The 25,969-nt window shown below is 33.9% G+C and overlaps 1 protein-coding gene and 1 pseudogene across 2 annotated transcripts in view; one reads left to right on the forward strand and one right to left on the reverse strand.

Moving 5' to 3' along the window:
* Positions 1–4,942: 4,942 nt before the first annotated feature.
* LOC108392641 (ras-related protein Rap-1b-like) lies at positions 4,943–6,091 on the reverse strand (annotated as a pseudogene).
* Positions 6,092–6,727: 636 nt separating this feature from the next.
* The window catches only part of LOC108392643 (transmembrane serine protease 11F), a 76,394-nt gene continuing 57,152 nt past the window's right edge, over positions 6,728–25,969 (forward strand). For both annotated transcript variants that reach the window (XM_017653003.3, XM_073237517.1), the window contains exons 1-2: positions 6,728–6,889; positions 21,030–21,110. In XM_017653003.3, coding sequence (XP_017508492.2) covers positions 21,103–21,110 — 8 coding nt within the window. In that variant the 5' untranslated portion in view covers positions 6,728–6,889; positions 21,030–21,102. The remainder of the gene's footprint in view (positions 6,890–21,029; positions 21,111–25,969) is intronic.

The raw sequence follows: 25,969 nt of genomic DNA on the forward strand, positions 1-25,969 counted from the left end.
ATGAGGAGTGAAGAGGAAGAAGAATTTGGGCATAACCCAAAATTTCAATAGTTACTATCTCCAGCTGACGGGATTGAAAAATTTTTTAATTGAAAAATTTTTCTTCTTTGTATGCTTATGTATTTTCTAAATTTTGTATTGTTTAAACATACTAATATTATTATAATAAAACAAAAGTAAATTCTGTTTTTGAAACAGAAAATAGTATTTCTTATCCTACTCTCCATCCAAAGTCACCTAAATTTCATCTTTTTCTCTCTCTCCACACCTGCATAAACACACACAGACTAAGGACAATGCACATTTAAAGATATAGTCATGGATTAATCATCAGTCACGTTCTAGAAATCTCAGAGAGTTCTATAACTCAATTACTGAATAGATATTTATCTGAGTTACTGTATTTAGTAAATAAAAACACAGGACACCCAGTTAAATTTGAATTTCAGGAAACAAAAAATATTTTTTTTTTAGTATAAATATGTCCAAATATTGCTTGTCATAGTAAATGAAAAGCCCATCTGGGTTTCAAGCCTGGGCAGTGCAGCTCAGGAACACGGGAATGTGTAAAACATTGAATGGAATATATTTACACTAAAAAAAATTTCTTTATCTGACTCAAATGTAATGGGGAATCCTGTATTTTACCTAGCAACTGTACTTTTTAGGCCCTGATTATAGATTGGTGCTGTTTTCCCTCCTTTCCTAACCTGATCTAAATATAACCAATGGGATGGATTTGTTTCGATTCTTCTGCTTAGAGTTGGTAGATCAATATTTCTCCACCAAAGTAACACAATTGCTCAAAGATTAAAACACCTAATTTTGCTCCCTTTTCAGCCCTGAGTTCTTGTTCTATCATACACACAAAACCCAAAGACACACATGCAAGAACACGTCCCTTCTTCTCCAGTACACGCCCTCCTTCTCAGATCATAATGACCCATTATCTCCATTCTTGTGGTCTATAACATTTTTTTAAAGGGAGTAAAGGAAATGGAACTAAAATATTACACTAAGGAAGTAAAGTCGAAGAGTTTGAATCAGAGTAACTTACCTTGTTCTCCTTGTTCCCTCTGGTCTGGGATGTGTCTCCCCAGTCTCCACGTGAGTCAAGGCCCTTTCTTCACTTTGCTGAGTCACAGGGACTCCAAATGCTTTGGTATCAGTTGTTACACTGACAAAAAATTGTTTTTTTTCAGTGTTAAAGTAGCCTTGAGCTGAGTCCTCCATTCCTCTGTGTTCGCTTTGTTACTTACCATTTTTATCCCTTCAGCTGAGAGCTCAGCCTACTTGGGCAGTCAGGATTGTGAATTGCAATTTATTTCTGCTGTCCAAACTATTTATCTTGGTTGTATTTCTCTTTAAATAGGTCAATAGTTCTTTGCCATTTGGGTTTCTACCCTGTCTTCTTTCTAACTCCATCTTTCCATGTCATTAAGTCTGTTTCAGATAAGAGGGTCATTTGAATTTTAAAAATTTACCCTTCAGAAAATGGTGGTTAGGCCAAGGATGAGTCAACTCTCTCCATTAGGAAACCAGCCAGATAGAGTCTGTGAGGCTCCCCATTCACTGGTTGAAACTGGAAGTTCTTATACATATGAAGTAGTAGCAGTGCTGAGTAGGATTAGCAGTCACTGATACCACCTCTCCACAGCCCTTGCTTAAATTTTGGATAGGAAGAATGTAGAAAACTTTAATGCAGAGGAGAGATTAACATCTCTCAACATCTCTCCCCAGATTAATGGCTGACATCGTATAGTGGAAAAAGCAAATCTATGAAAGTAGAAATTTCAGCTCTACTACTTACTAGCTGTGTGACTTTGAGTTTGTTCATTAACTTCTCATCTCTTAAAGGACTAGTAATACTTAACTCGAAGTGCTGTTGTGTGGATTAAAGATAATATAATAAAGCACATGACAGACATAGTAACTCAACAGATAGATTCACCTTGATTATCATGCTCTCCTAATTGGAAATTTAAAGTTTTAAGTTGTTAATAGTTTCTTATATGTGTGGCGATAGCATATATCTATTAATTTCAAGTCTTCTCATGATTTGAATGTGTCCAACAGAATTGTTCTATGAAGAAATGAAAGGAACAACGATGTGTCCTTTAATTATCTCAACAGGGCTGTAAGTCATATGCAGTTTCACCATAAGAGAACTCATTAAAAAGATACACTGAAGACTATTTCAGTGTTACTTAATGATCTTAGGGAAAACCTAAAAGTATTATAAATATCAGCCTTATTTTCTTTGCTCATACTTATCTTCTTTGTAGCCTAACCAAGGTATAAATTAAGCACATTTACTTACGGTGGCTATCTCATACTGTAATTAAAGACAGATTCTATTATAATTTTTGAATGCAGACTTATAATTTTATAAATCTAATAATGTAAGGTATTGCCTTTAATAGAGAAAAGCAAATGAGAGTTAATGATTCAAGAAAAAATCCTGAGAGTTTCAGAGTGCAAGATCTTACACTATAACACTCTATTTCTAATATATTTCTTGACTGGAATTCCCTATGACTACAGTAATATATCAAAAGGTAAACCACAGTTAAACATGAATGCCTAGATTCAAGGAGATCAAAAGAATGTCCAGTTGTTCCAGATGGGGTGAGGGAAGGGAAAATAAAAGAAAATAAATGACTAGAAAATCTAGGTTTCCATTCGTAGAAAAAATAGGAGATAGTATTACTCTCCAGAAGATTCAATTCACTATATTGTAAAAATCACACTATTGTAGGAAATCAAGGATCGCAAAGTATATGTAATAAGACAATATTTTTAAAAATTACATTAATGTGCTTTACTCTTTTGCAGTGTTTTGTGCATGAATAATTCCTTATCATGCCAAGAATCCATTGCCTTGGGGTTAGGATTTTTACAATAGAAATTTTGTAAGAAAAAGATGCAGCTTTAAAAATCTAAAGCAGGATTAATTTTCAGTTTGAGAGAAGGCATTAATTTTGAAAGCTAAGCTTTGTCAAGAAAGAAAAGTATTTCCCAAATTCTTTTAGTTCCTTTTAGGGCCAGGTCTAGACAAGACCATTAAATTCTTTCCATAGCATAGGAAGGATATTACTTCCTTCTTCAAACCAAACTTTGAGGCTTATTATCTCAGAGAAGGAAGTTAGAAGCAAGTAAGTCTGTATTGGAGAAAAGGAGGAAGAGAACACGCCATTCTTTTTGACGTGGCAAACTGTGGAGAGAAAGAAACAAGTTGGGCAAGAGAATTTGAATGCTCACATCCTGTTTTTCGCTCCCTGTTTAGGGAGCACTCTAGGGTGAGTGGAGAGGCAAATAAAAATAGGAATGAGTGGTCCCAAGAACGCTGGGCTCTGATAGCTAGGGGAAGCTGTGAAGTGCTAGGAGAAGCCTTGTATGTGGCTTTGCCGAGCACAAGAGCCACACTGCACCATAGGTGGAGGGAAATAGCTGGATGGGTACCCTGAGGCCCTATGGCCTACTCTGAGGGTACTGTTCTAACAGTTAAAGTTGTTCCCCTGTACTCTGATGAAATGTGGAGGTGCTGAGAGAGCCCTGAAACTGACAGAAGCCTGGAGTTAAACTGGCTGCAGGGAGGAGGGAGTCTGTGACCAGGAACAAATGACCAGGACCAATACAGTGGTACTGCCATCACGGCATCTCCCAGGCTGGATAAGACAAATAATACCTCAGTGTGGACCAGTCCAAGGGCCAGACCAGAGAACAGCAAGGGTCAAGAAGATGCACCATGACTCTGAGGCCCCCACTGCTCAGCTACCTTAGGTCACAAACACTATTTACTCATACTTCAATATATTATCTTGCAGAATAGCAGAGGAGAAGTAAGAAATAATATATATATATTTCTGAGTTGTCTTGTAATGAGCAATTGTTAAGGAGTCACATAACTTTTAGTTGTTTTATGTTTCAAGTATTAGACATAATCTACTGCTGCCAAAGTAACGCTTATAGCATAGTATACTGTAGATAGAACATATTTCCTTTGTTAATAAGCAATAATTTAAAGTGGAAAGGCAGCTGCAAATTGTTTCTTGGGGCGCTTGCTCAGTAACCTTTTTTTTATAATGCAAGCCCTTGCATGGCAATCCAAATTTATTGAACTACTGATGCTAAGTTATACAAAATTGCACCACTTTAATTAAGGCTTTTAGTTTACATTTGGCCACCTCAAAGTAGTTTAACATTAGGTTGGTCAATTTAAATACTGTGGCTCCCTGTTGGATAGACACACAATCTTTACACCCAAACGTTAATGCATACAAAGCAACAAGGCATTGTTAAATAAAACAGCAATAGTTACTGCAACTTAGGCCTTGTAACCAATTACACATGATTAAAATTACTTCCCACATTCACATCCGCAGTACTCCTCCACCATTTAACATCTCAACCGAAACGTTACACATGTGAAACAATCACTAACAGGCAAAAATACTAAACCTGTATATTTGGTATTGCAAATACACTTATGCATGAGCAAGCAAGGGATTCACAGTGAGAATCTACAGCTGCAGAAGCCTGAAAATGATTTACAAAAACCGTTAAATCATTAAAAAATTGTTTGAAAATACACACTTCTTGTTGTAGACCCCCACTGTACACACAACTATAAACATTGTTCCCTATGTAAACAAAAAAGGAAACATATAATAAGAGATTTGAAAAGTCTGGACATTTCCTTCCCAACAGATATTAAAGGCAACATCTTTAAATCTAAGACATACTGAAAGGACTGTCATATTTTAAAGACACTCATATTTTAAAGACTATCATATTTTAAAGGACTATCATATTTTAAAAACCTGTCTCCACAGGTTTCTTTAAAAATTAAAAAAACTATATAGCTGTGTTAATCAAAGCACTTATTTATACAATACAATGATAATGACCTTGAATTTCTTAAAAAAATTACAATAAGCTACAAGTATCAAAGAAACGAAGTTATCTGGAGTAGTCTATATAGGAGCTCTTTGGACTTTCTTTTATTATGCTAAAATAGTGGTGCTTTTAGGATTTACATTATTGTTCTCTCCAATACAAAGTATGGGGTGTGTTAAAATACTTTCATACATGTACAACATTGGTGGATGAAAAATGTCTCTTAGCAGTAATACTGGATTGTAGCCTCTGGTTTTACCAGCTGCATACTCTAGGACTATTATATAAGTAAAAATCTCTCGTGATACTGGAAAGTGATTAGAATGTGCAAACAGATGCAGTAGCTTTCATCCACCTCTTAAAGGGTACCACCACAGAAAGTCCATTTAAGATGTTGGTAGGTTTAACAAAGTTGGAATGCTGGCACTGTTGAACTGGTCAACAGTTCTTCAGACCTGGCTCAGAGCTACAATGCATTCAGTATATTACAGCTAACATGATGACTTTTTGCGGGCCTTCCCAGGTACTGGAGTTTTTCTGTTAATTTGCCGCACTAGGTCATAAAAGATCTAATTAACATTTATTTTTGATTTTGCAGAAGATTCTAAGAATGCACAGTTGTTCCACTGTCTTGCTAGATTTTGACCTTGTTCCTTTCCTACAACTCTTTCATCCTCCAAGTCACACTTATTACCAACCAGAATCATTGGAACATCATCAGTGCTTTAACTCGAAGAATCTGTTCTCTCAAATCTTGTAAATCATTAAATGTGGACTGTGCTGTGATGGAATAAACTAATGCAAAGCCTTGTCCATTTTTCATGTACAAATCCCTCATTGCTGTAAATTGTTCCGTTCCTGCAGTATCCAAGATTTCAAGCATACACTGTTGTGCATCTACTTCAACTTGCTTTCGGTAAAAATCTTCTATTGTAGGGTCATATTTTTCAACAAAAATTCCTTGAACAAACTGGATAGTCAGAGCAGACTTTCCAACGCCTCCTGAGCCAAGAACAACTAGCCTATACTCACGCATGGTGCAAACTTGTCAAAAACCAGTACCTTGCACACTGTCGCCGGGTCCCCTCAGCCAGCGTCGCCCCGCGCCTAGCGCTCCCTCCGGGTCGCTGCTCCTGGCTCCATGGCAGTCTGCCGTTGCCGCTGCCGCCACCGCTCCAGCTTTAGTAACCTTTTGAATTAGTTGTTTTAATCAAACACTAACAGTCCTGTGAATAATTTATGTAATAATAATGTCTGCGCAATCCTTTACATCTTTAGCGCCTAAAAGCATGTTCTTAGAGTAGTAGGAACTGAATAAATATTAGTTTCATTCTATAATGTTTCATTGGCAGATATTTAATAATCAATCATAAAGCCATTTTATGTACTTGCAAATACTCTAGAAATCATTACTATAGAAGATATTCCTATTCATTTTCTTCAGCAGAATAGAGAAATACTAATGAGAAAAAAAGGTATTTCTTGAAATAAGGATCCCATATCCAAATTCTTGCATTAATATTTTCACTTCTGACCTACTGTGGGTTTTGATGAAACCACCTAACCTTTGTATAGAAAGAGCACAGTATTTTCTTTCTACATGTTGGAAGCTGAAAGACCTGATGGCATATGTGTTTTCCTCAGAACTCTCTGGTAGAGAGCCAAGAATAATGACAGTGATGATTACAGGTGTGTTAGAAAACACCTCACTTGACCAGCTGTTGTTTTCAACATAGCCCTATGATTGGCTAAAGAAAGATGTCATGTGACTAGCTTCAGAGTGGCAAGAACCCTTTTGAAACCATGGCCCATGCCTGACTCACATTTAAAGGATTAAGTCCTGGGAGGAGATTAACTTTGCATTGTCTTTCATTTATTTTAGATGTCAGAGGGAAGATTCTAGAGTTGCATTCTAGGACCATTTCCAATAGCTGACAACCAAAGTAGATGCTGTGTAATGAAGGAACCACCTCAAGACTATAAACTAAAGGTATGGAAAACAATAGTTAAAACGATTAAATGAACATTTTAAAATTCATTTGTTTTATTCCTTATGCCCTGTTATAGTTCACTATAGTATGATTTTGTTTTTAATTTACGTCTTGCGCTTACATCTTTAATCTGTCTTGTTCAAATTTCATTCTTTCTACTTGAACCTTGAATGATCAGGCATTTCAATTTATGGCTTAGAAGTAAACTCAGTCAATTTAAAGTATCTTGTGAGGTTTCCAAGGGCATTTGTTTTGTTTGAAAATTTTAATTCAGTACTTCTCAAAGTGTGTACCATTAACTCCTGGGAATCCCTGAGACTCTACTGGGTTGTTGATACCAAAATTAAAGTATAATTCATGGTTTTGCTGTGTTGACATTTGTACTGATGAAACAAAAACAATGATGGTTAAAGCTGTTAACACCTCAGTGTGACCAAGGCTGCACCAGGAGTTATACTGTTTGCTTTCAACACTCCAGAAAAAAAGAATTTTAGTTCCCTTAAGCCTGTTCTTGATGAAACAGTAAAAAATATTACTTTCAAGAGCTACTAACAGACAAATCATGTTTAGACTTAGTTCTTTAGTGGAAATTAATGAAATGAATCTGTCACTTCAATGAAAACAAACGATTTGTTGTTTATGATAAAATTCAAACTCTCAAGTGGAAACTAGAATTTTGAAAACCTTGTATAATCCCATGTAAATTTGACAGCTTGCCAATACTTAAAACCTTTTTAAATGAGATTTGTGTTGATATTAAGGACTATGGTTTTTTGATATTATATAATGAAATGTGTCAACATTTGGGAGATCTGCATGATTATGTGGATTTAGTGAGTTAACTTCATAATTAGCCTATGCATATGACTTAACAATCCACTCAAAATGTAATAGAAATTGATGTATTTTAACATAAAGTGTAAAAATTTCATTGATACGGATTCAAATTCTACATTGCAACAGCTAACATCCAGCTACCACTTTTCAACTTTTAGTGTAGAATCAAACAATATCCACAATTTTTTGAAAGGCTATCAAACAGTTCTGTGTAAAACAAAGTTTCCTAAAATACTTTAATCCACACAACACACTAATACAGTAAGTTAAAAAGTAGACATAAAACAGGATTCATAATTTTTTTGAAAGTGGTTTTTAAAAATAAAAACACTTTAAATGGTTTATTATTTTAATTTTGTCAACAAATAAATATTTTAAGTATCTTAGTTTTAAGTTCTAACACAAAGAAATAAATTGTCCAGATAAACCATACCTGTTTGGAATCCTCAACAGTTTTTAAGGGTATGAAATGGTCTTGAGATCAAAATGTCTGAGTAGCGGTGGTTTAAATCATTGCAAGGGAAAAGGCTTAACAGAGCTGCCCAATGATAGGGTGTTAATGTATGAGCCTTGAAGGTAGATGTTAAAAATTTATAAGCCCATAAAAAATCTTATCTTTTTCATTCATTGACTCAGTTCATCACATATATAACATAGTAATTATGCATCTAATGACTGAGCAGATCTGAAGTTGTTTAAGAAGTTTGTTGGCGCTCTGGGTGATATTTTTTTGTTGTTTAAATAATATTTATCTCCTGACCACAGGCATTTAATACAATCATTTTAATAATCACACTGAGGACCTCTAGTAGTATATATTTTTGATGATCAGAACTTTATTTGACCCTACCACAAATAGTCTTAGTTTTCTCATATCATGTGATTAAGACCATGAAACTATAATTATTTTAGAAAAGAAAAAGACATCAGAAATCATGTTGTCCAAACTTTATTTTGGCAGACATGGAAACAGATGTCCAGAGAGGGGGTAAATAACCTTTGTGAGGTCAGTGTGTGATTAATTCTGGAACTGGAATCTGGTTTCCTAGTTAAATACTCTTTCATTATACTGCTATTTATTCTCTTGAGATCTCTACTTTCTGATATATGAATCTTTGATGAGTGTGAAACACTGAAATGCAATGTTACAGAAATTCCATACTCCTGAATTGGCGATCTTACCCTTCTTCAGTCCACTAGGAGTGCCCAATTTTAAGTTAATGTCAATTTATTAAATTAGAAGTGAGAAGAGTCAATGCTGAAAATCAAATTTGGAACTTTATTTAATTTTCCAAGTAGTACTGTCCTAATTGCTGCTACTATACCTGTTTTGTAAAATGTATGTATTTTTTACATACATTTGTGGATATTCTTATGGATGGTGATTATTTGGGTAAGGTTGATAAACTGGAGTCCCAGGGACTGTAGATAGAAAGCATTCAAAGAGCTATGATCTGAGAACATTCTGAGGTTTCTGCCTAAAGAAATGTGAGCATTGTAACCTTCAGAATTTATGTTCCTTTTCTCACTTTCTTTCTTTTTATAAATTGTTTTTTGCTCATTTTCTTTTTTCTTTTCTACTCCTCCTGTTTCTTTGTCTTCAAACCTAATATGATATTTTACATTTCAAAAATGTTCCATTTATTCAATAATTATATCTGCCATTTTTCACTAAAATCATCCGTTCAGCCTTATATAAATGTTTCTTTCTTTGTAATATTTCCATATCCTTACAGCATTTTTTCTTCTCTGTAAAATGTGTACAGCTTTCTCTGTGTGGTTTTTGCACATTTCCTAAAGCCATTACTAGTTATATCATTTTTGCTTTTGTGAAATAAGTGTAAATTTTATTATTTACATTTGACTAATACTGAAAAAGTTATTAAGTTTGCTATATTTATTTTTTGAATCAAGTCACTTCGAAATCTTTTATTAATTTAGCTATTTAATTCTTAAATTAACTTGTATTTTCTGTGTAGAAAATCAGTCTGCAAATAGTATTTTTACCTTCCAGCCTCTTGTTAGTTAAATGTCCTTAAAATTCATGCCAAATCTTATTATCGTGAACATGCAGAAAACTGTTAAATGATATTTAAATCCCTCATTTTAACAATGAGAAAAAACATGACTCAGAGAAAATGATAACCTGTATTAATATAACCGATTAAGGTATGCATATTAATTTGTAATCAATTCGTACAATCCCTATTAAATCAGGTTTAAGATCATCTTCTTACTTGATATAAAATAACTGAATGGTTATTCATGGAGAACTAAATCATTCTCTTTTAAATCTTTACCTAAGTAAATTTGATAAAATTTTAGTTGTTTGTAATAAATTTCTGGAAGTTTTATAATAAAGATTAAATCCCTGTTTAAAACTGGTCTCTATCCTAAACAAAAAAGTAGATAAGAAATAATAATTTATAATATTCTAGATGTGTCATTAAGCATAAACTTCTCATCTTGCTTTTAATTAGGCATCTAACTACAGTTTTCATGAGGAAATTTGGCTAGCCAACATTGTGTGATGACTGGCTTCATTCATGAATTATGGGCATAAAGTAACTCCTCCAGTGAGAAGTACTTGAATTGTGCACAGTGATAGGGATACTTCAGGAATTAGTACGCTCGTTGGAGATGAATGAAACAAAACACATAGTTTAAAAGGGTTGGACTTTTAAATGAACTTCAGTGTAATGTGAATTTGGAGTGGAATAAGTAATTGGCCAGAGTTCAATGATAATAATATGTTTTTAGATGGGGAGTGTAAGTGGGGAAGAAATTGAGAGATGAATGCAGGTCAGTGCCTGACTTGGGAATGGAAATGCCAAAGAGCAAAGGTCGGGGAGTGGGGGCCTTTGGGCAATACCCACCCCTCAGCCTAGACATCGCTTTGGTGTACTATTAACTTTGTTGTCTATGCCTGGTGCAGAGGCCAAGGAAAGTAAATCAGCTCTTTGATTTCCATTTTTAGCTCTCAACATCAGAAATCTAGTTGAGTCCCTATTTTGAATTATATCTAGTTCATGGGACTCCAGGGGAACTACTGAATTCATTCTAGAAAAGTTGCTTGGTAGTTCTAATTTGGATGGCTAAGGATCAAATGAGAGCAATGTATTTCAAAGTCAGTGCCATTACCTGTCAGTAGTGAAGATTACTGTTTTGTGAAACATGTATGTTTATCCATGTGTATAGTGTGCTGATATATTTTTATTGTGGAAAATAGTTAAAAATAAAAAAAAAAATACAGCTGCACTAAGATGTGTCAGAATCTCCAAAATTGATCAGAAAATCTAATGCCCACAAGGCTAACTTTAGAGCATGGTATAGGAGGTAATATAGAAGATAGAAGTGGGGCATTACTGAGAATAGTCCACCCCCAGCAGAGAGGAATATTTTATCAATAATTTTTGCCTAGAATTACTGGTGCATGGTGATATTAATAACCACACCAACTTTATTGAGTTTCCTTTTTTTTTAAATTCTTTATAGAAAATCTGCCTTCCTTATTTCCTGCATGCAAAGTAGACTGCTTCTACCACCCCTGATTCCAACCTTGATGTGCTATTGATTTAGAGCAGTAATGGAAATTCCAAGTTATTATATACCAGAGTTAGACTCTTTTATCAAGTTGTCAATAAAGATGGTAAGCCACTTATGAATAATATAGAAGTCACTGCAAAACCTAAATCAGCTACCAATTCAGGAAGTAAAATGTTTAGAGGAAATGGCTATTCTGATTTTTTCTTAAGCATAATTTATACGAAGATTCCTTTTTCTTAGCAGCTAAGAAACACAGAATTCATACAGTTCTGGAAAGCTAACAATGCAATTTTTATGTATTGAAAATTTATTTTAACTTCCAAGATCAAAGTAAAATGAGGGGATAGATCACATTTCCAACTTCCAGACATTGTGTACAGATTAAATATGAATTATAGTTCAGCATGGAATAAGACAATCAGTCAAGGAGTAGTTGGTCCCCAGCAACAGGTCTATACCAGACACTAGAAGATATCTCAGAAGCAAGAGATCCAGCTTCTGTTCTTTTAAGATTTTAAAAGCAGTTAAAGAGATGAAACTAGAATTAGAAGACAATAGCAAATAACACAAAAGTGTATATCTGTTTATCTTTAAGGGCAAAATTGTGTGCCATAGATTTTAGGTGCTAGAGAAGTCTACCAGAGACGAAGCTAAGAGTTCTAGAGTAATATAGCACTACAACTAAACTATTGATGATGATGATATATTTACTGAGTGATTAGTCTTGTTAGAGTGCATTCTTGAAGACATGGAAAATAAGGCATCATTAAAAGACTTTTTAAATAGCCACATGATCAAAGTCATGTTTATGAACAATTAGTCTTTAATAAGCATGAAGGAGAATTGGAGGGAGAAAACAACAAGTCATGAAGTTCTGCTGGGAAACTGTTACAATAGCCTAAACTAGATTAGGAAGAGGAAGGGATATATGGACCAAAGAAACAGTTTAAAATAGTTATCAAAAGCATTGGCTGGATATAGAGAATGAACTTGAGGGCTGAGTCAAGCATACATTTAAATTTTGAGTGTAGATAATTGGGATGTTGGGTGGCGCCACTGACAAAAAGAAGCTTGGAGGCACAAAAGATTTGTGGCTGTTTGATATACCCAATCAGACTGTAAAATTATCTGAGAGCTAGGTGGTGTCATTACCATTTCACCTTTAGCAGTGTAACAGAGCAGCCGTACATGTAGGTGATCAAGAAAATATTTTTTAGATGCCTGGCACATAGTTAAATGGTCAAGAAAATATTTTTTTAATATGTGATTGAAGATAGTCATGGTAAGATAATAAAACAAAAACTCAGTAGGCATCTACAGGACTACAATTTCAGTAAGGGAGTACAGTGGTGATGCAGATTTGGAAATTGTCTAGATAGAGGGTAGTTCTATATATGAGAATGAATTAGCTCATGAAAGAAATTTGTTTTGAAACAGACAAAAATCCAGAGGACCTAGTATAGGAACCCCCTACTTGAGGTCTTAAAGGACATTTTTCAATTTAAAAATTATGAAGAAATATAAATGCTTATTTTGTGCTCATGTCACAAAATAGCTTCTTTGTATTGAAGCCTGCCAGTGGACTTTATGGTGTGTTGATCAGTTTGACACATTATTTTTCTATCAAAAATACTAAGATACATCTAGTATGTAAGAATATAAAGTAGATTAGCCTGTCTTACTCAGATCTAGTATCATTTGATAAAGAAGAGACTATCTCAGTCTCTTTGATTCCAAATGAGAAACACCTAATGATTTTTTGAAAGTTACACTGGAAAATGTTAGTAAATCATATTCACAGTTCATGCTTTCTCATCTGAAATGGTATATACTAAAACAATGGCAGGGATTAACTCTGAGGGGTATGAGGAGAAAGAAGAGCCTAGAAGAGTGGGTATTAATCCAAGAAGACTATAGTCATATCTTTAATGTTTAATTATATTTTACAAGGAGCCTGGATGCATCATATTATTTAAATGTATTAGAAACAAAAGCTTGCACTCTCTCCCATGCTTCTCTGAAAGAGCCAATAGTTCTGAGTAGGTCAAACCTGGATTTGTTTATTATTTACACTTTATGTTTTCCATTTCGGAGGAGAGTCTACCTAAGGCCAGATAATTTTATATATAAATAATTGACCTAATCAAATACACATAAATTGCAACACATCAAAATATGATGAAAGCAAATGAACAAATGTCAGTACCACTGCCAATCAAACCCCTAGTCTTTCTTCAGGGTGTCTAAGATGTCATATGCACCAATGACCTGACATCTAAGGCTGAACAAGATGCCAACATCAACCAAGGAATTAAACATTAGAGATGCCTTGCTTCTTCTTAATATTCTTTAGAGTTAAAATACATGCAAAATGAGTTTGTGCAGTTTCCTCCCAATCTGTGCTGGTAACCATGGGTCTCACCCTGCTTAAGGAACATGAGCCCTTCTCTTCAAGGACACCATAGCAGAATAGTCTAGATTCACTTTAAATGTCAATAATTAGAGGTAGATAGGAAAAAAACAAAGCTTGTAAGTTTGATTGTTCAAGCAGGAAATGTTTCCTAGATTTTATCTCAAATATAATCAGCAGAACTATGCAAGTGTTATCACACCAGTCACACTGCTTTCTGCACAGCTTAGGGCAACCAATCACGGTTTATCAAACTGAGAAAACCGAGCTCTCTAAATATCACCAGGACATCAATGATTGCATTCAACAGATTGATAGTAGAGGTAGATATTTGCCTAATTCTGCCTTCATTCCCAGATTAAATGTTTCATACTCTATCCTTCCATAGAAATTTTTTTAAGTAATAAAAAATTAAGAGTAAAATTAAACTCTGAAAATATCCCAGTTACTCTCAAGTTTTATTTTAAATATTTCCTTGATAGCCCAAATAAATTTGGAGTCCCCAAATTGTTTACTCATATAACTTGAAACTGCACTTTCCATGAAAATTGTAATAATTCCACTGACATCTATTAGTAATTAGTATACGAGTGGGTGAAATAAGGCCATATAATCTCTTAATCTAAATTAATAGTCAAAGCTTACAGGGCAAACTTGCAGTGAATCTACCCAACAAATAAAACACAGGAAAATGTGAATGGGACATGATGGAGTCCTTATATACATCACTTAGAAAATATTGGAATACATTAAATTCACATTTCACAAAATGAACAATTCTGAAAGCAAATGACACTGTTATATACCTACTTTGTAAAATTCAACCACAAATGTTTGATTTAGGAGAAATTTCTTAATTCTACATTATTTTTTAAAGAGCAAAAGGATCAAAATGATTTTTAACCTGATCACCATTCTTTCTAAATTTCTTCTCTGTATGGACTGAAAATTGGTAACTAAAACATGAAATTTCATAGTGACACCTCCCTTTCCCCCACAACATAATATTTTGGGGGAAAAAAAACAAAATAAAAGTCAAAGTAGTTTTAATTTAGAATATCAGAAAGTTATAATTTGAATTAAAATAATAAATTTAATCATATTTATTGATACTTATTAAAACTCTTGAGCCTAAGGTACTATAATAACTAAAAAAAAGTTACATAATAACGAGCTAAAAGAATGTTGAGGGAACAATGCATAATTCGAAGCTAGAAATATGGTTTGATACTATAAAACTGGATTACTGTTTCTGGAATATGTTATGAGTTCTTGGGCTTTTCTGTACCTAATATAAAAAACAAAAAACATTGGGTAAAATTCCTTCTTTCTCATCTCCCATCCTTCTTTCCTAATTATTAAGTTGGGGTTAGAAGTGAGCCTGATAAATTATGGAAATGCAGAAACTACATACATCTATAAAATATTTTATGAATTCATATTTGTATCTATCTCACAAGGCTTTCACAGAGTTAAAGACTATCTTAGCACAATATGAAATGCAAGGTCAGTAATACTTAAACTAATTCAACTATAGAATGAAATAAAACTGTGTGAATATTCACTGAGAGGAAACATGGTTTGTTTGACTTCTCTGACTCCTCGAATGGTCGCTACAGTAGTCAAGTACGCTGCTGTAGCACCTTGGACTTCTATCACAACATATTTTATTAAGATTTTTTGCCTGGTGTTGGTCTTCTTTGCTCAATTGTGAAGTCTTTGCAAACAGAAATTAATTTTGTTTGCTACAGTGTGTTTAGCAATTAGTACACTGTTTGGCACATAGTTGGTGTTCAAGAAATATTGTTTAATGACTGTATTCATGAATAAATGAAAGTTTGAGTCCAGTTTCCTAAAGAATCCTTAATTTGGAAATTTCTACAGATGGCAGAGTGGTTTGATTATTTTGGGTGATGATATAATTTAGAATGAGAACTATACAGATAAAACTGTTCAATCATTTAAAAATAAAAAGTGCAACCATTATATACATGATAAAATATTAATATAAATTTTCATTTCTCCTCATTAAGGATAGTGTGAAAATTTTTAACTATGTGGCCAAGAGAATATATCTGCAATATATCCAGATTGGATTCTTTCTTCTCTTGTTTTCCCTTTCTTCCTATCCTTCCCTCTCTGCTTGTCTTTCTTTTTCTGCTTCCCCTTCTGTGTCTTCTCCTTCTCTTTCTCTTATCTCTCCTCTTCCTTTTTCTTTTAGAGTTTGGTACATTAATTTTTATCCACATAAGATAATGCAGTTTATGTATGTATAGAAAGAAAGAAAGAGAAAAGAAAGAAAAGAAATGAAGAAAACATAGTACAAGCATAAATACATCATCAAAACTGTCTCAAAATTTCAGAATAACTTTTCCACAGAGAGAAGTAGCCTTTCTATGCACTTTCCCCTGAGGCTTCCAGAGAAGAATAAATGGTCAAGCAAGTAAGAATTATCAGAGCATCAGATTAGAGTTGGGTTGGGTGCTACATGTGGGGGAATAGAATATAACCAATCCACAGGACCTCAAAGTCATCAGTTTCAGTAGCTCTTAATAGGTCTTACAGCATAGAACCCAGGGTGAATCTAGTGAAATAATAAAGCTTTCCTTTAGAAAAGGGCACACACATATATACAAGATATTTCAGTGATTTCAGTATATCCAACTGAAACATATCCATGGTCCCCAGACCTAGTCTAAACACTAGATTTATCTCACTATCTATAGTCTATATATCTATCTATCTGTGCATCATCTATGTATCGATTTACCTACCTACCTATCTATTCATCCATCATCTGTCTAGAAAATGAGATCTAGAAATGTTATCTGCATTAGTCAGACATACAACTATGAGGTACCAGTCAATTCTGTCACTAGAGTCCTAGCTTTGTGATTATGTATTTTTTTATTCCTCATCCTGGAAAGGAGATTATAGAGGGGGAAAGGAATTTTTCTTTTGCATATCTCTGTCACTTTCTTATAGATTTTCTTTTTAACCAATTGCCTCCCCTTCAATCTAAAAACTAGTCTGGCTATGTGCCTACAAATGATAGCTTCAGGTCCCATGTCTGGTGAAGAAATCTTAGCACAAACTGGAATCATGCTATAGGGTTCCTGTGGCTACTTCCTCTGGTTCCTCCCACCTCTTTGTTGAATCTCCTCAAGGAAATAGTTTTAGCTGTTCCATTTCCAACTAGTAACTTCATCATGTTTTTAAGCAAGAAAATACCCTTGATGACTAAGTTCATAGCATTGTGCTTCTAGTGAACGTTAATACCTTCCTCCAGGAAAGAAACATTTCTTAAAATCATTTGGCAATGCTCAGAATGAAACTTCTATTTGTGACCCAGCAAGCTGCCAGCTGTACCTTTGACAGTTAATGGTACACAAGTAAAAAATGACTTGAAACCATATTGTGACCCTAAGACAGGCTGAATACCAATAAAGAGGATGAAAGGCAATGATGACTTCTTTAGTCCAGGAAATGCATCAGTTATTGGGGAAGAATATTCCTGGACAATTTGATGCATTCACTGGGAGATGAAGCAAAAATGTAGATGTGGAGTTCCCAGTTCATCAGTTTGATGTAGGGGAATCAGTATGGAAGAAATGCAATCTCACCTACACTCATGAGTTATGTCCTTCATAGTTTTGCATTATGATGTCAAACTTATCTACCAGAAAGGTTTTTTTGTTTTGCTGTTTTTTTTTCTGTTGCTATTCATGAGTTTGGCTATTATTTGTTCATTGGCCATTCCAATCATCCTGGATATTAATTATCTGATCTGTTTGATGATGGAGAAGCCCACACACTATCTGTGAAGACCCAGGGAAACCCTTCCTATATCACTTGTTGACATAGTATTATTGACAATCTGTGATTTTGACATTTGATTTTGATGCTATCATTGTGCTCAGAGAAGTTTTTAAGGTTATCTTGGTAGAAGGATCCTTGGCACTAAGAAGTGTGTGTTATTTTTATTTTTTCCTTATAGCCTACTCTACTGTCTAGCATTCAAGTTGCTTGTCAAGTTAGAGATCAGGTTCAAGTTTTCTTTTTAATGATAAGTGTTAGTCAATCAGTAGTTACAAATTGCTACCATAAAGCCCCAGGAACATACATTCTTAGACCTCCTCAACTATACAGATGTTACTAAGCCATTTATCTACATGAGTTATTCTTTATGGAGGACTGGAGTTGAAAGTATCATGAACAAAGGCAATCTGTAAACTGTAAATATACTGAAAGTATAAAAGAAGAATTTCTAAAACTTTGCCTTGAAGTTGTATTATTCCATTACATTACACAAGTAATTCCATTAAAATGGAACCTACTCATTTTTCTCCCAAGTGAAACAGTTTGTACATAAAATATTTTCCAATAACATCACCCAAAGAATGAAAATAAATGGCTATTTTAGTATTAGGTACAGATTCTCAGTGGTGCTGATATCAGTCAATTCACTTCAGTATAACAAACTTACCCATCTGCTATGTTCTCAATCTTTAGCTAGATGGGTTGAACACAGAGTATTAAAAAACTAAACTCTACATATAAGAATGCAGAAATATATTTTATAATTACTTGTAAAAGAACTTAGGCAGCAGTACTTTTAAATACAAAAGTTTTCAGTTATGAAGAATACAAACTGAAATTTTATAAGATTTTGTGGTTTTGAAAATTTCTAGGATATAAAACATGATATCTTCTTCATCTTTGATGTTTATTTGATTCTACTGTTACATATTGGGAACCTCCAAATCTCTGAGGAGATTGTCCAAAGACTGCTATGTAAGTTAGTTCCAAAATCTAACTGTACTGCTTAAAACTGATGAATTGTTTTAGTTCAAATACAGATATTTATAAGCAAGGATATCATTTTAGAATTTTATACTTGAATAATAATAGAACATGTCTACAACAATGAAGATGATTATAATGAAATAATTAAACTATTATATGGAAGTAAAGTAATTTCTCTTATATGTGAAATATATATTTTGCTTAAAAATAAAATATATTCCAAAAGAAACAGTTAGGATCTGAGAAGAAAAATTATTGGCTTGAACACTGACTCAAACAACTCCAAGATCTATGTTTTGAGATTTAAAAAATTGCACATATATTATGTTTTTAGTTCCATAATTTAATGAACAGATGGAAATGATCCATGGAGATTAGTTGATTTTAGCATGAGTGTTCCATTTTTGTTGTCTTAGTTGTCTGGACAAATAATATGAACCAGTTCTTCTAATACATTAGAGAAAAGCCACCTAATGTGTTCTCCTTTTCCTTCAACCAATGACGCACTCATTGTAGTCTACAGGATTCACTGTCTTCCTTAAGGATGTCGTCTTTCTTCCATGTTACCACCTTCCGGCAATGTCACACTTGAGAACATGTGATCCTCCCACAAACCCCATAAGTTCTTTCTTCAATGGCAAAATATTATACTAATTGTCTTATTAGGTACAAAGTGAAACTTAAGGTGAGCCATCAAACTTTAGGCTACTAGTAAATATGAGGTAAATTACTTGTGATACCTCTATTTATTAGTTCATAAATATAATTAACTTATTGTAAAATCTATAATTAAAGGGAAGTGTACATAAATTGTATATAGATTCTATTCTAAAAGTTATCTCTTTGAGTCCTTTTGTTTATTTTGGACACTGAAGAAGCATCATCCATTCGGGAGCATCTTAACTTTCCCTTGATGTCCTGATGCAGGGTCATTTTACTGTGGACTTTTCCCCGTTGGCATTCTGCATCACACACTCATTACTTTTGACAGATAATAAGTCAATCAGCAAGGCAGCAAGAGAAACCAGTGTGGTGCCTGCCCACATGTAGCAACCTGTGCTGAGGGTGCTGGGAACCAATGAATTTCAATTTACAAGTAGTAATTTCATGTATATAAGACAAATTACTGAGTTCTGAGCATTATAAGGAACATTTGTTTAAAAAAATCTTCATATGCTACATTAGTATCTTACACATCAATTTTTAATATATTTACTGCACTTAAAGAACTACAGATAATATGTTACTGAAGAGAGAACTGTATAAGCCAAAGAGTTGGAAAATACCACTTTTGAAGTGTGTTGAAAACAACGAGCAATAAAGTCTTGATCCTAGGGGGAAAAATGAAAGTTGAGAGAGAATTAAGTGCCTAATATTTTTGAGGGCTTTATTATGGGCCAAGAACGACTTCACTGAACTATTTTACTTATTCTCTGAAAGCAGAAGGAGGGGGTAAAAAAAACAAATAAATAGAACCCTTAAAATCAAATAGAAGATAATTTAAGAGAATGGCATAGCAGGAACAGTTCCTGAGGTGGATAGTAGAACTCTGTATTTCAGCTTTTGAAAATAAAATAGCTTCTGTGATCTTTGATTATAAAATGTTAAATATCAAGTGACTCTAAGTGTCCTTGACTGTTAAAATGTCTTAGGAAATATATTTCATGTTAATGCCTTAGTAGGATATTGTAATGCAAATGTTGATATTATATTCATATTATATTTATAGTATTTTAGATAAAAGTGTTTTGTATAAATAACAAATAGGCATGCTTAAAGCTTTTTGTTTCTTTTTTCTCTTTACTGTCTCTTGGCTCTGATCCTTTAAAAGCACATCTTAAAATTGTAGTATCCATCCTGCAACTTTACTGATCTTCATTACAAGTTCATGTATGAGACTAAAATCTCTGTGGATAAATGCAATTATCTAAATTGATCATCAATACTGAGGAATACACATATACTAAGATGGACTAATCTATTCTTGATGACAAAGGAGAAAAGAGGTGTTTTAAACTTTGCCTTTCTGGGGGTAAATAAATTCAATAAAGTGTCTCTTTAGAGTGAAATTGGATCATTTTAGAAATAGCTAATAGAGTCCTGCCATTTTGCTTATGACAAAAGTCTTACTGAGCTCAGCAGCTTGCCGATGGTTCCATGACCATGGCGGCAGAGACAGGCACCCTGGCCCCTAGCCCAGGTCTCTTCCACATCACCGCACTTCATGGATGCCTCGAAAGGACAAACGTAACAATTCTAATGAAGTAAGAAATGCCATCCATGTACTCTAATATTTGGAGTCACACCTCAGTGCTGATCGTACTTGCCCAGTGGGACAGGTGAGGCCTTCTGAATCATCAGCAGCTGTGTGTGCCCTCTACAACTTGGAGCTTCTCTCTGTGGATATCAACAAACACCTCACTGTGTGGAACTGGCTGGCCCAAAATTGATCACATTCTTATCAGGGCTACAGACCTCAGTCACTAAACCTGTCCGTCTTGTTGCCGTTCTTATTGCCAGTGACTCTCATTATCTTACAGCCTCCCAGCCCTAACCTGACTGACACAGATGAAGTGGTGACTGCATAGAAACTGCCCCAGTCCTGGGTCCATAATGTACACGTAAGTATTGAGCTTCTCTCAGTCAGCTATCAACAAGGACAGAGGTTAAACAACTCCTGAGTCAGACAGGACAGACGTTGGCTGGTGCAGAGTGCTTTAAAATGAAAAGTTTTGTGTGTGTGTTACTGTATTTTGTGTTAAAGTTTTATTTTGTTGCTGTTTTCAAGTGTAAAAAGTTTTCAAATGAATGCTTGATGAAAATAAAAATATTCACTGATAAATAATTATTTAATTAATAAAATCAACTCTATGTGACATTTGTCATAATTAGACTCCAAAATAATTGATCAGTGAATTTAAGGTAAAGAAATTTGCAATTATACTTACATTTAGGTAACTTCAGGTTATTGTTTTACAGACTCAGAAATGAAAACTGATATTTGATAAGAGTGATTTCATTCAAACACCTGCTTAGCCTAACTTTGCTTCTCAAAGAAGCCCTTGACCTCTCTACAGACACCAGTTTCCCACATGGTCTGCACTGTTTCAAACTTATCATGATTCTATGATAATTATAATTGTACAGTCATTTGATTTTGTTTTCAGTTAAATACTTTAAGCCTGTAATCTCTGGCACTCTTAAATGATAAGTGTTCTTGCCCTTCCTAATTTATTCTCAAATAATAGCATGAGTCTGAGAAAAACTGTCCATTTCATGCATAAAGCTCCCCACCACTGACCCTTTCATAATAGCATAATATAACATATTATCTGTACTTATTAAAAACAAGCATTATTCCTTCTTCACCAAGCTAGTTAATATGGAGAACATTCACTTTCTTAAGGCACTAGAGAATCATTTAAATTATCCCAGAGTGTAGAACAGACTAGATAAGGGCAGAGTAAACCAAACTGTATATTGGAAACAACTTACATGTTTAACTAACATATTTAACAATATTCATATAAATATGATATGCTAACAATTTCAGTTTTTAAAAATTAAGAAAGGACTTCAAGTTCTACTATTTTTTGTTCAGAATTCCATGCTTCTCCATCAGCCTCATTCTCCTCTTCCCAACTTACAGCATCTTCTCTTCTCACTCAGTGTTCTACTTTGAAAGTATCATTACAAATCTGAAATTTCTGCATTGAAACCTCAACAGCTTTGATCCAGAGTTTATAGGTCTAAGGACTTTAAGTATCTTTTAAAAATGGATTCCAAATCAGTATTGTTTTTAATACAGATATTCTATGAAAAATTATGGATTGTGCCATAGAAATAAGAAGGTTAACCAGTGAGTTCATCGAGATTCCTAGTAAAAGTATTTTCCCCAAAGGCAGAGTCTCTCAGTCTCAAACAGTAAATGAGTTAGACATTCTGTAGCTTCTTAGCAGAAGTTCTGCCCTTCTAATCGTGGTACAGTGGAAAGAGCAATAGCATGAAATTTAAATGTGTTTGAGATACAGTTTTGTTCTCATGTGTCTGGACAAGTCACTTATCTCTCAAGACTTGACTTCTTTTCTCTGTAAAATGTGGGAGGAGTTTAATAAATGGAATATGAGCTCATTTTTGTGGGTAAGCACAAGGCTACTTTATTGATTTATTACTTAGTTTATTTTGGTATTGTTCATTTTTTTCTTTGCTAAATTAAATAATTATGAAATAATATCAGATATTAATTTTTTTCTATAATATCAGTAGTAAGTGGAAGAAGTATGTTGTGGAATTGTTGTTTTAGATGTACAATTATGTGTATTTATCATGCTGTGATATGGAACATCAAAAACATGTTTAAAACATTGCATTAGATAGCCATAAAGCTCTTTTGAATACTTAAATTCTATGATTACACAAGAGTTAGTAGCTAGTTAATATGGAGAACATTCACTTTCTTAAGGCAGTAGAGAACCATTTAAATTATCCCAGAGTGTAGATTACTTTTTCAAGAGTCCCAATAGCTAGTGCCCTCCACAGGTGAGGCAGACAAGAGATACAGTTATCAGCAAATAGTCTTTAGTGGAAGGGGCCACATCCTTATGGTGCAATCTGAAACATGTAAAAAAGCTTAAACAGGGTGCTATGTGGTGCCCACTCTATTTAAGGCTCCTCTGAATATAATGATTGAGCTTAGTCTTAAAAAGTTAGTAGGAATTAGTTGGGTGAGACAGAAGAGGGATTCTGGCCTGAGAGAACATAGACCTTGCAAAGATCATGAGATTTGATATACACTCGTGAACAGGTGTTAGAAATTATCAGATCAAATGGAGTGATCAGTCAGACTATGAAGGGCTTTTACACTAGATTAAAATCTCTGAACTTTTTATGAGGGTTGAGTAAAACTTTAAACATGAAGATATGATGAAATTTGCCACATAGAACCATTAGAGTGGCCTGGAGCAGTGTGGTGGTTTTATTGTCCTCTGGGACAGTTGCAGAACTAAACGGAGTGGCAGGGAGACTGCCTATGTACCAGTTGATTATTCTGCCTACCATGAATGTTCTACTCACATTCAGTGAGACCCTGCAGTCTTCCTTAGAGATTCTAATAAAAATTAATGTGAAATTTTTCTTCTACCTTCATCTTCTGTCTTAACTATTCCTGAAGCACAGCCATCCTGTTCAAACTCACATGACACAGTGTATACATTTCTGTCATCACTTCTCTGTGTAGTTAATTATTTGTTTACAATTATGCCTCCCCAGGTAAATAGTTCTCTTTATTCCCAGTGCCAAACACATTGTCTGGCTCACAGTAGACTCTCAACATTTGGTGTTCATTTATGGTAACATATGCCAAAAGCCAGAAAACAGGTACTATGAAGAGAGGAAAGGCTAGGGGTAAATGAAACTTTCAAGTTTACCTTTCATTACATATCAATTCAAGAAGGCCTATGAGACATAGATATAATAATTGAGAAGGTAAATAAAAAGCTGAACAGTGGAGAGAATTCATATGAAGTAAACTTACGTTGGGGTACTGATGGGAATTTATTGTAGAAGAGATTAAAGTATCAGATAAATTCCTAAAGACTGGATTTTAAAGTTTCATTTGTTATTCAACAAATGTTTGTTATTCTAGCGTATAGTGTACTAATAGAGCATTATATATATATATACACATAATATATGTACATATCTACACACAATATATACACCATATGTGTTATGTGTATCTATCGTGTGTATACATACAATAAGTATTGAGCACATAAAAAAATATATTCACAGACATATATGTGAATAAAACATAGTCTCTACTTTTATGGTACTCACAGTACAGGAAGAGACATGCTAAACAGCCAAGCAAACAAATGGATGTGAATTATAAATGTAAGTATGAGGCAAAGATTTTGTACTATTTTTCCAAAATTTTTTCTAATTCACTTCATTTCCTTTAAGAAGTCCTGTATTTGATGATAATTTGATAGTAATAACTGCTAGCTTTTTTTAAAAAATAGATTTTCAGATTATATGATAACATATTTATTGCCTGCTTTCATTTATCTGCAGGAAAATGAAAGCTAACTTGTGAAATGCAATTTGAATACACTAAATAATGAAAAAATTTTTCACTGTGCTTAAAGAATAGCTTTGAAGATCTATAAATAGGACCTCTTAATACTATTGAGCAAATAGAGGCAAACAGCATAGAAACACTTTCTTGCCCAAGAAGATAAATCTATGCTGCTTTAAGCAGGCTTTTATAATAGTCTTTAAAACATTTCCCTCTTCTGCTCCAGCAGAAGCAAGCAAGACCTCCCCCCAACCTTTCAGGTTCAGATAAGCCCCTGGTCACCCAGGTAATTACTCACTGATATGGAGATGAACTACAAATCTCCACCCCTGAGGAATGCCTGTTGATATGTCGATGCACTAAAGCCAGGCGAGATATTCTGGAAATACTACAGTTTTACCCACACAAGGATTTTGTGTTTTCCTCTAAAGAGGAGATATTTCTTGAGTTCATTGAAAATGTGGAAAGGTGAAGGTACTTGTCTCAACCATTTTATCTGATAGTATCCCAAGTATGAATCACAATATCCCAAGAGTTAATGTGACATGATATATAAACAGTGAAAAACTGAATTAATCTTTCCTCTACCTCACCAGTGGAAATGATGGCCAGTATGACCTAAAGCAACCAAAGTTTGAGACTGGAAATGAAGGTATAATCAGGGATTAGTAACTACCAAGGAGAAAGATGATTATGGAAGGATAAACAATAGAGGGAGGGGAAGGTAGGTGGTAGGGTCATAATGAGGCAGGAAATGCCTCACTGACTTAGTAGAGAGGAGAGCTATTACAACATTATCTGCTATAATTATATTATCTATCCCTTAAATTAAATAAACATTATTTAGAATGGAATCTACCTGTTAGAATTGTTTTCTTTAATTCATACGCTAATATTGTATTTATGATATTTAACTAAGCTTAACTGCATAGAAGAAAATATGTAAGAATTAGATTTTAAATCCCAAAGTATACTTAATGAAATATGGCTATTATTATGTATACAGCTATAAAAGAAGTTTTCTTTCTGGCTCTAATTCCTTTTCAAAGTTTTCTTTGTAGGCAGATATAATACTATAATAAATTGATTAATGAAATTTCATGAAAATATATAAGTAAATTTATATTGACCTATTTATGGAAATAAATGTAGGATCTATCAGAATATGAAGTTCAATAGTGGACCCCTAGTTACCCTAACAAAATGTAATATTTACATTGTTTAAACCGTATATACATCATATAAATTTTCTTTAAAAGCTTAGATGTGCAAATTCAATTATTGTAATGTGATTCCATAGCTACATAGTATGCCTTTTCAATCTATGTGAATTAGATGATTTTGGTATGCAATTATCAACAAAACACTTAATGTATACTCAGACCTTCAAAAAAATAGCTA

This window comes from Manis javanica, chromosome 5 (assembly GCF_040802235.1).
Source record: "Manis javanica isolate MJ-LG chromosome 5, MJ_LKY, whole genome shotgun sequence".
Taxonomy (NCBI): Eukaryota; Metazoa; Chordata; class Mammalia; order Pholidota; family Manidae; genus Manis; species Manis javanica.